This window comes from Amblyraja radiata, chromosome 6 (assembly GCF_010909765.2).
Source record: "Amblyraja radiata isolate CabotCenter1 chromosome 6, sAmbRad1.1.pri, whole genome shotgun sequence".
NCBI lineage: Eukaryota > Metazoa > Chordata > Chondrichthyes > Rajiformes > Rajidae > Amblyraja > Amblyraja radiata.
The window spans coordinates 50,613,180-50,629,593 of NC_045961.1; the positions used below are offsets into that span (position 1 = coordinate 50,613,180).

The 16,414-nt window shown below is 43.0% G+C and overlaps 1 protein-coding gene across 2 annotated transcripts in view; it reads right to left on the reverse strand.

The window, feature by feature from the left end:
• LOC116974381 (mitochondrial intermediate peptidase) overlaps nt 1–16,414 on the reverse strand; it is a 78,874-nt gene that overhangs the window by 24,010 nt on the left and 38,450 nt on the right. For both annotated transcript variants that reach the window (XM_033022764.1, XM_033022766.1), the window contains 3 exons: nt 15,776–15,850; nt 14,104–14,223; nt 5,664–5,785 (listed from right to left, as the gene is read on the reverse strand). In XM_033022764.1, coding sequence (XP_032878655.1) covers nt 5,664–5,785; nt 14,104–14,223; nt 15,776–15,850 — 317 coding nt within the window. The remainder of the gene's footprint in view (nt 1–5,663; nt 5,786–14,103; nt 14,224–15,775; nt 15,851–16,414) is intronic.

The window sequence follows — 16,414 nt, forward strand, 5'->3', positions numbered from 1 at the left end:
TTCCTCACAGGTCTAGCCTTCTTACCCCCCCGCCAAGGAAAGAGCGTTCACGTCGCGGCCCTGTTTCAACCAATCTTTCCACCACCACGCACAAGAAGCACAAGAAGCGCAAGACAGACACCATTGTGCAGATGCCGAGAAGTGTGTTCAGCTCTGGCTGAACAACTTCTAATCTTGTGTGTGGACTCGATAAGAAGAAGAAGACCCCCTCACTTTCGCCTGTATACAGTCATAAAAATGCTCCTGCTATTAACTGTAAAGGTAACAGTCTTCTCTAATTTCAAGTAACCCTTGCAATCCCTCTCCCTCCCCTCCCCCACCATAGTCATTCTACAAGTTCCACATTTTGCATATTCGTATCCCTTCGTTATACCACCTATTTCCCCAGCCAACAACGGGCTATTATTGGCTCTACGCTTCCATGGTCATCCGTTGCCTGCCCAGCTCTGGCCTTTTCCTACCTCTAGTTCCCTCCCCAATTTCAGTCTGAAGAAGGATCCTGACCCGAAACGTCACCCATCCTTTTTCTCCAGAAATGCTGCCTGACCGGCTGTGTTACTCCAGCACTTTGTCTGTTAACAGTCTCTAACTGTTGGGCTGACAGATGGCACAATGGGCTAAGTGTTCGGCTGGCGACCGGAAGGTAGCCGGTTCGAATCCCGCTTGGAGTGCATACTGTCGTTGTGTCCTTGGGCAAGACACTTCACCCACCTTTGCCTGTGTGTGAATGTGTGTGAGTGATTGGTGGTGGTCGGAGGGGCCGTAGGCGCAGATTAGCAGCCACGCTTCCGTCAGTCTGCCCCAGGGCAGCTGTGGCTACAGAAGTAGCTCACCACCACCGAGTGTGACTGAGGAATGTATGAATAATGCGATGTAAAGCGCCTTGAGTATTCTAGAAAGGCGCTATATAAATCCTATCCATTATTATTATTAACTGTGGGAGCACAAGGTGGGAGTTATAGTTAAACACATTTCACAAGGTCAACTCATTTGTGAGTCAAAATGTAGCGAATGGCTAATTCAAAATACTTCAGGAATGAGCACTGCTTAAAAAAAAACTTTGGTATATAAAAGATCAAAAACTTCACCCCTGGCCTTTGTCAAACAACCTGCCTATCCAAACCCCCCTGTGTTCACCTATTACTGCCCATGCTCTGTCCTGCCTCTCCTCTCTTCCAGCTTTCTTTCGTACCCCCCTTCAGTGGTAGAGCTGCTGCCTTACAAGGCCAGTCACCCGGGTTCGATCCTGACAACGGATGCTGGCTGTACAGAGTTATACGTTCTCCCCGTGACCTGCGTGGGTTTTCTCCGGGTGCTCCGGTTTCCACCCACACTCCAAAGACGTACAGGTTTGTATGCTAATTGGCTTGGTAAAATTGTAAATAGGCCCAAGCGTGTATCAGATGGTGCTAGTGTGCGGGGATCGCTGGTCGGTGTGGGGATGGGGGGCTGAAGGGCCTGTTTCCGCACTGTATCTCTAAACAGTCATTGGCAAATAATGATAATTGATCAATTATGCAATCTATGGATTTTGCCTGAAGTTGAATTTTGACCAGTTGTTTATGTTAATATATTCAGAACAATATAAGCCAGTCATAACCATACACCTTTTATCTTTTTCCCTTTGAGGTTGAAACCAACCTAATAAAGACAACACCATTTATATAATCATAATGGTCCTCGACCACCCCAAAGTGCTTTACAACAAACAAAATACATCCGAGGTGCTGTCACTGTGGTAAAATAGAAAATGCAGCAACAATGTGTACACAAGTTGTGACAAACACCATTATGATAATGACGAGCTGAATTAACACCAAATAACAGCTGATTTCCCTAATCTTCCTCACATTGATCACATTGGATCGCCACTGGAGACTTTGGACGCGAGGAGTGGGCCGGCGAGGATGAGCCGGGGTATTGCCACCTGCCCCCTCAAGGTCGGCTGCAGGAGGCAGCTGGGAACGCAAAAATGAAGAGAGGGACATCGGTTCGCGGGCCGATCCGGTCTGAGGAAGAGCATGCAGGAGCCCTTAGCCTTCCGGGATCGGCAACTGCTCCAGGAGACCGAGCGTGCGGTGGACCGGACTTTGGAAATGCCGCCAAAACATGCCGGCACCCACATGTGTAATTATGCAAAAAGAAGTTCACTGTGCAGTTGCACATGACCAATAAACTTCACTGAACCTTTGAGCCATCTTTTTTCATCAACTTTATTAAGAGATGGCGACTTTGTTTAAAATCTCATCTGATAGATGACACCTCCAATAATGCCACAAACTTTGGTTCTGCTTTCATGTGCCATCTAGATTTTTGTGCTCATAAGTCTTAAGTGGTGAACGTTAGTTTTATAACATAATGCGAACACAGGAATGTTAACTTGACTACTTTTGGAGCAGGACAAGATGTGTGTACACTAAATACACTCATGCCATGACCTTTCACATCACGCACGGTTTCATTAAAATATTAATTTGCACAGATCATGTCCTCCCTTGCCATATCCTATGCCAGCACCTTGTGTTAAACATCTTTGCCTTGGCTTCTTTGAAGGCAAAAACATCTGGAATATGTACCCAGCTTAGACTGCTTCTTGTTTTTTTACATTTTCTTACATAATGACCTAGATTTTCCAATCATAACATCTTGGTGTAAAAATTCACACCTTGTCATTGGCACTAAATCTGCATATCATATTGTGTGTCAATTGACTTCAAAAGCAAAAGTATAATAGTTATCGTCATAAAGCATGGAAACAGGCCGATTGGCCCAGCTCATCCGTCGATCAAGAGGGAGAGTCTGGGACAGAATAAAACAAAGAACTTTTAGAAAGGAGATGAGGAATTTCTTTAGTCAGAGTGTGATGAATCTGTGCAATTCACTGCCAGACAGTTGTGGAGGCCAAGTCAATGGATATTTTTATGGCGGAGATTGACAGATTTTTGATTAGTACGGGTGTCAGGGGTCAAGGCAGGAGATTGGGGTTGAGAGGGAAAGATAGACCAGTCATGATTGTATGGTGGAATAGGCTTGATGGGCTGAATGACCTAATTCTATAACATGAACTTATGAAAATTCCTTCCCGAGCGAGTCCCATACCCCTCTAAAGCTATCCAATCTGTAAACCTGTCCAAGTATATTTTAAACATTGTAAAACAGTACCTGTGCAGGCTTTTTGCAAGGTGTGTCCAATCAGTCCATTTCAAATCACTTCATTATCAATCAGATAAACAATGCCAAAGTGAGAAAGTTATTCAATTAATTTGAATAAATTAATACGCAGCATTAATACGCAGCATTAGTTTTAAAATGCAGTTAATTGACTGATATGACTTTTTCAATTTAATCTCAATTAGCACTAATCAACTACAAAACCAGAATTCTTCATCTATAATAGAAAAAATGGAAAGGGTGTGCGGAGAAAGGAACAGTAGATGCCAGTTAAATCTGAAGATAGTCACAAAGTGCAGGAGTAACACAGCAGGTCAAGACAGCATCTCTGGAGAAAAAGGATGGGTGATGTTTCGGTTTGGGACCCTTCTTCAGACTGAGAGTAAAGGGGAGAGAACTAGAGGTAAGAAAAGGCCAAAACAAAGCAACAGATAGCAAGGAAGGTTGGAGCCCATAATGGCCCATTATGAGAAGATCTGAATTTGTCCTGTTGGTGTTGCATGTCTATTCTATCCCACAGAATTTCTCCCAATAGAATTTATATTCTCTCCCACACGGATTAGCATCTATTTCTGCAAAATGTTTTTGGGTACTTTTATATTACCAATAGCACAAATAGTAAATGAGCGTCACTTAATTGATGACATTGGCTTGGATTGTGGATGGTCAAACTACCAAAATGAAGAAGAATGAAATAGTGGGCATCACAAATAACCAAAATTTTTGCTTTGGTTCGAAGGATTTGTAGGATAATTGGTTTTGGAACGATCGGAAGGTTTGGTTTCTTCCTAGATATGATGGCCTACATGATCTGTAGAGATTGTTAAAAGGGAAATAATAATTATTCAGTTCATTAGAAGCATCTCATACCCCAAACAATTGAAATCTGTCATTCGGGTGTCAAAGATGCTATTCCTATAGATGCGACGTGAGGGCCTGAGCTACATGGAGAGGTTGGGCAGGCTAGGGCTTTATTCATTGGAGTACTGAAGGAAGAGGAGGGATCTTATACAGGTGTATAAAACCATGAGGGGAATAGATAAGTAGATGCACAGAGTATTTTACCCAGAGTAGGGGAATCAAGAACATAGGACAGAGGTTTAAAGGGAGTGGGGAAAAATTTAATAGGAACCTGAGAGGCAACTTTTTCACACAGAGTGTTGGGTATATGGAACGAGCTGCCGGACGAGGTAATTACTATCAAAACATGTAAAAGATATTTGAACAGGTACATGGATAGGAAAGATTTAGAGGGATATAGCCAAAACACAGGCAGGTGGAGCTAACGTAGAAGGGGCATCTTGGTTGGCATAGGCAAGGAGGGTTGAAAGCCCCGTTTCCAAGCTGTATGACTTTGTCAAATATTAAACCAAAAATATTTTCTGCATTTTTGACATTTTGACATTCTTATCAAAAATGTCAAGATATCAAAAGTGCAGTAAATATTTTTGGTTTATTATTGTTTTAAAAGGAAACATACTTTGTTTTGACGGGCAAAACAATATGCAATCTAAACGGATGATCAAAGGACTTTTAAAGCCTACAAAAGCTCAAAAGTTTTAGATGGATTAGTTAAAGAAGTGAAAAAGTTATAGAACTGACTACATGAAGTATATTTGTTGAATGTCAACACTTGAATAAGAGATGCAGATCAGCAGTCAAATCCAATATGTTGTTTCTAGTTATTGCAGTCATTTTGTTTTTTTGGTCAAGAAAAATGATTTATTCCCCCTTGTTTAAAAAAAATAAAATAGAAATCCACTATCTCACTCAGCATAGTAACAATTTGAATTATAAAAGTCCCCGTTTTAAACAGAGACACCTCCTTTCATAGAATTGTACAGAACTGGCGTAGATAACTTGACCCCTTGCTGGCTTTAGAGGTACTGCGTGGAAATAGGCCCTTTGGTCCACTGAGTCCGTGCTAACCAGCAACCACCCTGTACTGGGAACTGCTGATTCTGGTTTATACTGAAGATAGACACAAAGTGCTGGAGTAACTCAGCGAGTCAGGCAACAAATCTGGAGAAAAAGGATGGGCGACATTTCAGATCGGGATCCTTCTTCAAACTTTTTTGCTACAGATTCCAGCATCTACTGCCTCTTAGTTTAGCGATTCAGCTTGGAAACAGGCCCTTCAGCGCACAGAGTCCGCGCCAATAAATATCACTCCGTACACTGGCACTATCCTACACACGAGGGAAATATATAATTTTATAACTGAAGCCAATTAACCTATAAGCCTGGACTTCTTTGGGGTGTATGTAATTAGTTCTGTTCCTGTATTATTTGCCGACAGCCTTCTAAACTCCCACTCGTTCTATAATTCCCTTTTGAATGTTCCAAGTGAATTTCCTCTATGATCATTACGTATCTCCTTTTACATAAATAGATGTCTCCTGGTTCCCAAATTTTATCATCGTAATTCCCATTTCCTTTTCATTGATCAAAGAATACAATGCAATTTAATTCAATTTTCCCCTTTTTTTAACCTGTTAAGCGGGTCCTTCATGAAGCATTGCTTCCAAACCATCGAGGCCACGGCTCTTGACATAAGGTAGGAGTAATATTTGGCACCATATCCAACAAGGTGGCTAAAACGCAGCTGCCAAGCCTGAAAAAGGAAAAGAAAACGGTCTTTAACTCATCTTCTGAATTATGAATATGTAATATATGCACAAACAGACTTAAATTAAATTAGTTACAATATTTCAATCTAAATACGTAACTTTAAATTGAATAATTCAAAAAGGTGGTATAATTTCTAACCTGGAGGGAAGTTAAACATTTCCCTTCATGTGCAGGAGAAATAGAAGAGCACGAAATATGCAAATACAGAAATGAATCATTAGAATGATTTTACAAGATAAAGGGATAGGACAGAGGAGCAATTATGTAAATTCTCTGCCTGGCGGGCATGTTCCCATTGAAGAAGAGAGATGGCTGCTTCTTTGCAGAGTTCTTAATGATGAATAGAATAGATAATTAAAGCCCAAAGTCAGAGACAAGTTACCTCACTCGTGGGCAAAACCGCAAAAGCAAACAGCTAGTGCTGTGTTTGCAATGGAAGAATGGAGGCAATACTATGTGGAAACAAACTTATTCTGTGCAAGAATAAATTCCATGGAATAGGCTCTCTACGGAGATGATTTAATTAATTTAAATGATCGTTCAAACACAAAGGATGTCGATTAATTTACTACAAAAAAATTTTTTTTAGAAATTCACTGCAGCCAGGAGAGGCATATTAAAGATTCTTTGTGCAAAGAATCTTGAAAACTAAATCTTGCAAAGAATAATTGCTCGAGATCAGTCTGAAGAAGGGTCCTGACCTGTGATGTCACCTATCAATTAAATGCTGCTGAGTCAATTTACCTGCATACCTGTACGTCTTTGGCGTGTGGGTGGACACGGAAGATCTCAGATAAAACCCGCGCAGTCACAGGGAGAACGTACAAACTCCGTACAGACAACAACCGTAATCAGGATTGAAACTGGGTCTCTTGCACTGCAAGGTACCAACTCAGCCGGTGCACCACCGTGCCAACCCAAATTGAGCAAGACCCAGGGTGTTATGGACTGTTGTAAGAAGGAACTGCAGATGCTAGTTTATAACAAAAATTTTACAAAAAGTGCTGGAGTAACTCAACAGAGTTTTCTCTGGAGAAAAGGAATAGGTGACGTTTCAGATCAGAACCCTTCTTCCGACCCGAAACGTCACCTTTTCCTTTTCTCCGGAGATGCTGCCTGACCCATCGTGTTATAGTCTGGCTCTTATATACCTCCCTTTGCACACTGCATCATTGCCAACTGCTTGAAAGAAAGCATAAGGTCAGACGTGGAACAGACCTGGTTCAACAAGTTGCAGAAAAGAGGGCACCAGTGAATGAGGGTCAAGTTGGATTCTTGGTAAGGATATAATTTGGGAGTTACTGTGCAATGGCAATCTGTGGGCAAAATGGGTCACCAGTGTTGGTCGTGTGGAGAGGGCGCAGGAGAGATGGTAGGTAAGGGAACCCACTCGAGTGTGGTACCCAGCCCAGCTGGGACCTGCACTGGGAACGGTACCATTAGTGAAGAGAGCACCCAGCAATAGGCACACTGTGTTCATAGGGGAATATATTGATCTAGTCTAATGAAGGTCTAGACCCAAAACATCACTTGACCATGTTCTCCAGGGATGAGATGAGATCGCTTCTCAATCTTCAAGGCAGTGTCGGCCCAGTCTACGTAATTTCCCCTCATGAATTGAATTGAATACCTTTATTGTCATTCAGACCTTACGGTCTGAACGAAATTTCGTGCCTGCAGTCATACATACAATCATACAACAATAAACACAAATTAACATCCACCACAGTGTATCCTCCAAGCACCTCCTCACTGTGGTGGAGGCAAAAATCTTAGGGTTACTGTCTCTTCCCTCCTCTTCTCCCTCTGCGCTGAGGCGATTCCCCACCGGGCGATGGCACAAACAGTCCCGCGGCTCACCGAACCCCGCAAACGGGCCGGTTCAAACACCGCAGCCCGGGGTGGTCGAAGCTGCCGCCCTCCAGTCCAGCGTACGCAGCCGCTGGCCCGCGGCTGAACCCAGGACTCAGGTCACCGCCGCCAGAACGCCGTCCCAGCCACCGGAGCACCGTTCCAGCCCCGAGCCGGATCGCCCTCACGTGAGTGCCGTTCCTCCCTCGAGCTGAGCCGCTCCGACGGGAGTGCTGTTCCACCTCGAGCTGGGCCACTCCGACGGGAGTGCCGTTCCACCTCGAGCTGGGCCACTCCGACGGGAGTGCCGTTCCACCTCGAGCTGGGCCACTCCGACGGGAGTGCCGTTCCTCCCTCGGGCTGGGCCACTCCGACAGGAGTGCCGTTCCTCCCTCGGGCTGGGCCGCTCCGACGGGAGTGCCACAGCCCCTCACGAGAGAGTCTCAGCCCCTCGTCAGGCCGCCCTCACGGGAGCATCACAGCCCCTCACGGGAGCGGCGTTCCAGCCCCGAGCTGGGCCGCCCTCACGGGAGCGAGCCCAGGGCGAGTCCCGACAGGCTGCCTCCGGAGCCTCGAGGTCGCAAGCTCCGCCATTAGGCCTCAGCACAGACGGAGGCAGAGAAGGGGGATACGACAAAAAAGTCGTATTCCCCCGAAGGGAGAGACAGCAAGACCCGTTTCGACCCCCCCCCCACATAAACACAAGTACAATAAACCTGCCATCTCAACAATCAGTTGGGAGAATCTTCATTGCACTGTCTATTGGAAGCAGGACTATATAATTAGACCAACGCATCTCAACTCTTGTGCTCAAATCCACTTGCAGTAAAGGCCAATGTAGCTTGGGCTCTGCAAAATGTCTGCCAAATCTGCATATTACCTTTCAGCGATTCATACACAAGGACAATCAATAGCTTTTAATTTGAGACTCAATGAACTGTAGATTTTACAAAAAAAAGGACACAAAGTGGTGGAGTAACTCAGCGGGGTCAGGCAGCATCTCGAGAAAAGGATTAGATCTGAAGTAGGGTTCTGACCCGAAACATCACCTATTCCCTTTCTCCAGAGATGCTGCCTGACCCGTCGTGGTATAGACTGGCTCTTATACATCATGGAGAGGCGACATTTCAGATCGTGGTCCTTCTTCAGACTGATTATAGTTGGAAGGAGAAAGTTGGAAGGGAGATGAAGGTGGGACAAAGCCTGGCAAATGATAGACGGATACAGGTGAGGGGCATGGATGCACAACAGCCAGAGATGGGTAGACGGCAAAAGATTGTGAGATAAGGAGAAGGTGTGTGAAAAGTGTAAATAAAGGAAGGAATATAGTTGAACATGCAGAAGGGGAAAAGAGTGCAGGATAGTGGGTGAAATGGGTGTGCATCCAGGTGGGGCACAGGGGACAAAGGCCAGAGAAGGGAAGAAGACAAACGGCTGTGAGATTAGGACAGAGGCAAGAAATGGGTTCATATGTTCATAAATTATAGGAGCCGAATTAGGCCATTCAGCCCATCAAGTCTACTCCATCAATCAATCATGACTGATCTATCTTTCCCATTTCAACCCCATTCTCCTGCCTTCTCCCCATAATACCCGACACCATTACTAATCAAGAATCTGTCAATCTCCACCTTAAAAATATCCATTGACTTGGCCACCGCAGCCATCTGTGGCAATGAATTCCACAGATTCTGACTAAAGAAATGTCTCCACGTCTCCTGTCTAAAGATACAACCTTTTATTCTGAAGTTATGGCCTCTGGCCCTAGAATCTCCTTATACTGGAAGCATCCTCTTCACATCCACGTGAAGCCAGTGGGAGGGAACAAGCCAGAGATGGGAAGATGAGCTTTTAAAACATATTTAGTTCTATTTTTTCTATCAATGTGGCAATTGTATATTTGTATTCCATTTAGCATGTCTTTTCCAATTTATGCGGGCAGTCTAAATCTCCCGAAGCCTCCTTGCATCCCTCTAATAGCCCACACTGCCACCTAGCTTTGCATTATCAGCAAACTTGTATTTCATTACGATTGATTGCCCTCAGGCAAGTCACTGACATAGATTGTGACCTGCGAATCTGTTCTGACCAAAGATCCTATAGCAAGCAAGATAGATCACTCGACGAAAAAGACGTAGTACGTTCATGGGCAGAGTCATGGGTAATTTTCGGCCCCATTTCCGTAACCGGCTTCCGTCTCCGCAACAAAGATCCCATAGCGGAGCAAAGATACTAGTGCGGAGACGGAAGCCGGTTACGGAAACATCCTCGTAAAAATAAAAGTTATTTGGTAAAAATCTTCTCCTCATTTTCAGAATTATAATTTATTAACACAAACTGTTCCCCCGCAACGTTGATTACACTGCGAGTCTGGTCGGGTTACTGAAATGGATGAAAAAAAGACCTCTGTTGCGTACTACACGTCAGCCCATTGCATTTAGGAGTGGTCTATCTTGATTCGCTATAGGATCTTTGGTTCTGACCAGTCTCCCAACCGAAAAATGATCCAATGCTCCAATGCTCCACTTCTCTCTTATGTCCATTAATCAATCTTCAATCCACACCAGTTAATACCATGCATTCTAATTATGTTTGATTTTCGAGTATTGTCCCATTTCAAAACTCTACTTAAAGACTAAATGCACATCAACTGGCTCTCTTAATCCTTCTTAGCCATAACAACAACAAATTCTAACAGATCTGGCAAATATGATTTCCCTCTGATAAATCAACGTCACCTTCCCCCAACCACTTCCTCAATAATAGATTCCAGCATTTTTTAGCACTGATGCCAGGCTAACCAATCTATAGTTCCCTATTTTTCAAAACCTCCATTCTTAAAAAGATAGAGTACATTTGCCGGCACAAGAGACAACAAAGGAGGAATTTCTTTGGTCAGAGGGTGGTGAATCTGTGGAATTCTTTGCCACTGAAGGTTGTGGGGACTCCACAGCCCTCTGTGGCAATGAGGTAACTCAGCGGTAATCCATGTTCTCCAGAGATGCTGCCTGACCCACTGAGTTACTAATAACTCAGTACTTTGTATCCCTTCAAGATATTTCATCACTGATTTTTTTTATAAAGAAATAGCCAGTGATGTAAAAATTGTCTGAAGATAGGTCCCGACCCAAAACAATGCATGTCCATTTCCCTCCACAGATGCTGCCTGACCACAGACTTCCTCCAGCAGCTGGAAAGGATGTTTCCACTGGTGGGAGAGTCTAGGACCAAAGGTCATAACCTCAGAATTAAAGGGCACTCTTTTAGAATGGAGGTGAGGAGGAACTTCTTTCGTCAGAGGGTAGTTAATCTGTGGAACTCATTCACATTCCACAGAGGGCTGTGGAGGCCAAATCAGTAGATATTTTTATGGCAGAGATAGATAAATTCTTGATTAGAACAGGTGTCAAGGGTTATGGGGAGAAGGCAGAATAATGGGATTAAGAGGCAGAGATCAGCCATGATTGAATGGCGGAGTGATGTAAAATGCAAATGGGCCGAATGGCCTAATTCTACTCCTATAACTTGTGAACGTTTGTTATTTCCTGAAGATTCCAGCATCTGCGTTACCTTAAGTCCCCATTTCCAGCAATATGAATGAACTAACTTGTAGAACAATTATTTAAAGGGTGAAAAATGCAAAGAAGCACATTTATCCTGGCATTTGTGCTCTAACAGCAGCACCTGCTGGACAGATGTGCAACTAATGGAAATTGCGTCTCTGTAATCTCAGTTTTGGATGTGCTCATAACTTTACCTTACTGGTTTGATGGCAGTGTTGTCTACTTCACACCTGATACTGACATAGTACTAGAATATACACGCCATGGCTAAAGTGTATACAGGTATCCTCAGTCCAAAGTCTTAAGTGGACAAATCCTATTCAGCCTCCCACCCCCCCACCCCCCGCACTTCTAGTAACAAACAGCAGCCTAAATGTCTAGTGAAAATAATACAATATCCTAACTGCAGCACCAAACTAATTACGAAAAGTAATCAACAGCTTGTCCATTGTAATCTCTTTAAATATTGAAATCCTGACGAATAAAGTACAGAGAATACCCCAAGATAGGCAAGTAAAAATACCTCTAAAATACCACAATCATTAGAAAAAGGTATATATTGAGGAGGAATCTACTTTGTCCACTGAGTCAACGCTGACCATTGATCACCCGTTCACACTAGTTCTATGTTATCCCACTTACGCAGACAGCCTTTACACATTAGGGGCATTTTACACACTAGGGGCAACTTAGAGGCCAATTAAACCGCAAGCACGCACGTCTATGGCATATGGGAGAAAACGCAGAGGAAACCCATGCGGTTACAAGGAGAACGTGTAAACTCCTCACAGACAGCAGCTGAGGTCATGATCGAACCTGGGTCCCTGGCGTTGTGAGGCAGCAGCTCCACCAGGTGTGCAACTGGTGTGCAGCAGTTTCATTATCATTGTGAGGGAAGAACAGCTGTTAGTAACTAGTACAACATGCTATGTGGTGCACTTTGGAACTAATGGCTGAAGGGAACTGCAGAGTGAACCACTCGCTAACAGCATTATATGGTCAGCCGTATAATGGTGCATTAACCCGACCTTCACACCTGCAGACGGCCCCACCAAAGGCAAATATTTGCTGGAAGTCAAATGGCAGCATGTCCAATCTCCAGTCTGCGCAATGGACTCTCTGTCCAGGAGCAGGGCTTAGGCATGTAGAGCCAAAGGGCATATTGCATTTGATGTCTCAACCTTACATCAGCTATGAACGTATTTGACAACCTCAATGGGAAAGAACGCAAGTGCATATTTAAATCTAAAAATTGATAGTGATAGCTTTTATCCATATTAGTTAAATGTACTTTGAACTAGATAGATTCATGTTTTTTGGGGGTTTGTAACGCTTTTCTTTATTTGAATCTATTTCAACTCTGTTTCCAAAAGCCTTTAATAATCAGACACTTTAGCAATTATTAAAGCCTTTGCTGGGGGCCAACATAAGCAGCAGCTGCATCGTACAATCCTAGCTTTACTTAAACTGCCTACTTTTAATAGGGCATGTGCTCAAGCTTATTCATCACTCTTACAGGGATCAGATCTGCAACTGCCTCAAGCTCTTGGTTTCACTTGGTCTTCCTCAGAAACTTTAACATTTGGATTTCCCCCCTCCCCACCCTAAAATTATGAATTTGTGCTTACTCTTCCATCATATTTATATTCTGTATCATTCAATATACTTTTGTTTTCATCCATGTAAAGGATGACATAAAATATTTAAGATATGATTGATATTTATAAGACTTATAAGGGGTCTGAAGAAGGGACCCAACTCAAAATGTCACCCATCTTTTTTTCCCCCAGAGATGCTGCCTGACCCACTGAGTTACTCCTGCACTTTGTGTCTATACACTTGTAAGATAGTATTTATCGCCCAGCCCATCTCCCTCAGAACATTGATGCAATTGAAGATACAAAGCTCTGGAGTACTTCAGAGGGACAGGCAGCATCTGTGGAGAACATGGATTGATGACATTTTGGTTCAAGGCCCTTCTGAAGTCTGAAGAAGGGTCTTGACCAGAAACGTCACCTACCCATGTTCTCCACAGATGCCAATTGAAGTGCTGAGTTACTCCAGCACCTTGTGGCTGTTTTTTTTTGTAAACCAGCATCTGCAGTTCCTTGTTTCTACATTGATGCAACCATGTAGTTTACTTCAGTGTTGAGGTGCAGCTCAATTCACTGAGGCAGCAGAGTGACGCAGCTAGTAGAGATGCTGCTTCACAGCACAAGAGACCCAAGTTCAATTCTGACCTCGGAGTCTACACGTTCGCCATCACCACATGGGGTTTTTTTCCCCGGGTATCCTCCCACATTCCAAAAGATGCGCATGTTTGTATATTAATTGGGTTGAGAGTGCTCAATTCAAAGCAACCTTTTTCTTTTTTATCCATTCACCTCAACATTGTACACTGAATTTTAAAACAGAACAAATATTCAGACAAGTATTCTCTTCTATTCCCCATATCACTCAACCACAAAGACTACAAAGATGTGTAATAAGCCCTCTCATTTTCCCAAAACACTTTGCTATTTTAAGGACATTAATAACATTTACCCTTCTGAAAAAATATCCATCTACAAAGAAAATAGCAGTCTGCAGGCTTTACTTTTCAAATACAATCTATACAAAGGTTCATGTCATAGGAGCCAAATTAGGCCATTCGGCCCATCGAGTCTACTCCGCCATTCAATCATGGCTGATCTATCTTCCCCTCTCAACTCCATTCTTCTGCCCTCTCCCCATAACCCTTAACAAACAGAACCTGTCAATCCCCACTTTAAAAATACTCCATAGTCATCTGCAGCAATGAATTCTATAAAAAAAACATTGTATATTTATCCCAAACTTGGCATACTGGTTCTGAATTGTAGATAATTTAATATTTACAAGTTTTTACCGTGTTTTGTACATAAGGCAGTCCATAAAATTTCTCCTGGGTTTCCTTTAATATTTCAGTTGTAGATTTTGGTGGAGGATAATGCCCATGGTAGATCTGATCCAGGACTGAATAAAAGATCTATTTTAAAAGAAAAAATATTATTGATGCAAAAAAGGCCAACTTTATTCAATGCTTATTTGATCAGAAACATTCAACTACTAAAAGTCCTCCAGCATTTGCAACGTGCTTTGAAAGTTTTCTGAAGCATTTTGGGGGTATTGCCTCTTTTATGGATGTTTTGAGTCCACAACATAAGCAATTCTTATCCAAAGCTATCCAAGTTATATGCAAATACGAAACAATAAATTGGACAACAGTATATTAAGTGGCTTCGGAGTCTTTTGTGGCAGAGAACTCCACAAGTTAACCACCGTCTTACAATAAAATGGCTGGACAGGTTAAGAAAGGGGTCGATACCAAAAAAATCATGTGGTATAAATATTAACAGAATTTTTCAAAGTGATCCCAGGGATGCAGGACTTCAGTTACAAGTCAGAGTCATTTAATGTGGAAATAGACGTTTTGCCCAACTTGCCAGCTCTAGGGGCTAGTGGAGTCAAGGGATATGGGGAGAAGGCAGGCACGGGTTATTGATAGGGGACGATCAGCCATGATCACAATGAATGGCAGTGCCGGCTCGAAGGGCCGAATGGCCTCCTCCTGCACCTATTTTCTATGTTTCTCTATGTTTCTATCCACATTAGTCACACTTGCCTGTGCTTGGCCCAAATCTCTCTAAACCCATCCTATTCATGTACCTGTCCAAATGTCTCTTAGACGTTATGATAGTACCTGCAATTCTCATCCAAACAAGGGTTCTTATCCAAGCATGGAATGATTGAAGCTAGGATTGTTCATCAAGGAACAAAGGAGATCATGTGACAAAATCAGGAAAGGTATCGATGTTAGATCGAGAAAATATATTTCCCTTGACTGAGGGATCGAGAAGTAAATGACGTGACAAAACAGCTAAAAGTGACGTAATTTGTTTTTAAACGCAGCAAATATTTAGGGTTTGGAATGTACAGGCAGGGTAGTAGTTCAATTTGGCCGGCAAAAGGAGCTGGATAATTATCTATAGTGAAAGCAGGACCAGTTGGATTGCTCTTACATAGAGGCATCATTGATCCGAGAGACAAAATGGTCTCTTTGGACACCACAAGCAGTCTGTGATATATTTATCACAGAGGATTAAAACCAGCCCATACCGAGGTCTCATTATGTGTAGGAAGGAACTATAGATGCTGGTTTATACCAGAGAGACATAAAAACGTAGGTGTAACTCAGCGGGTCAGGCAGCATCTCCGGAGAAAAAGAATAGATGACTTTTCGGGTTGGGACGCTTCAGACCCTGAAGTCTGAAGAAGGGTTTCGACCTGAAACATCTACTATTCTTTTTCTCCCTACATGTTGCCTGACCTGTTGAGTAACTCCAGCACTTTGTGTCTATCTTCAGAGGACTCATTAGTTCTGCAGTCTTCACACAATGCCTTTCTTTCTGACTTGGATGGCCTAACAAATTTAACTCTACAGGTGAAATAACATCTGATTTTATATAGTCAAATATTTGCATTTAATCACCACAATTCATGCTGGAAACGTTTGACAATCTAACTGTATATTTACCTACCTGAAGTTGAAGGTCTGCAGCAGCACAAACTTTCTTGGAGTCACAGAGCCGTGATACCATATTCTGAGGTAATGGCTGAAAAAGGATTTTAAAAGTGAACATTTTGTGTGCTTTTCTTTCGTTTGAATGTATTGCGCAGTGTAATCAGCAAGCCAGAAACTTCTTTTTGTTGACTTTTTTTAGTTTACTTCTAATTACAAAAGTGTAGACAAAATCATGTAAATGCTTTCGATGGTGTGACGGTCTGTACCCATAATGGAGCCGGCTGAGTCATACAGTTAGAACATAGAACCAGGCCCTTCAGCAATACTTGCCCATAACGATCAAGACGTCCCGTCTACAATATACCCACCTGCCCATGTTTGGTCCATATCCCTCTCAACTCTTCCTATCCATGCACCTAACCAAATGCCTTTTAAATGTTGTTACTGGTCCTGCCTCAACTACCTCATCTGGCAGCTCGTTCTGTATACCCACCACCCTCTGTATGCAAATGTTGCCCTCAGGTTCCAATTAAATCTTTCCCCTCTCACTGTAGACCAATGTCCCCTAATTCTTGATTCCCCTACTCTGGGTAAAATACTATGTGCATTTAACCGATCTATTCCCTTCGTGATTTTATACATTTCTCTAAAAGAT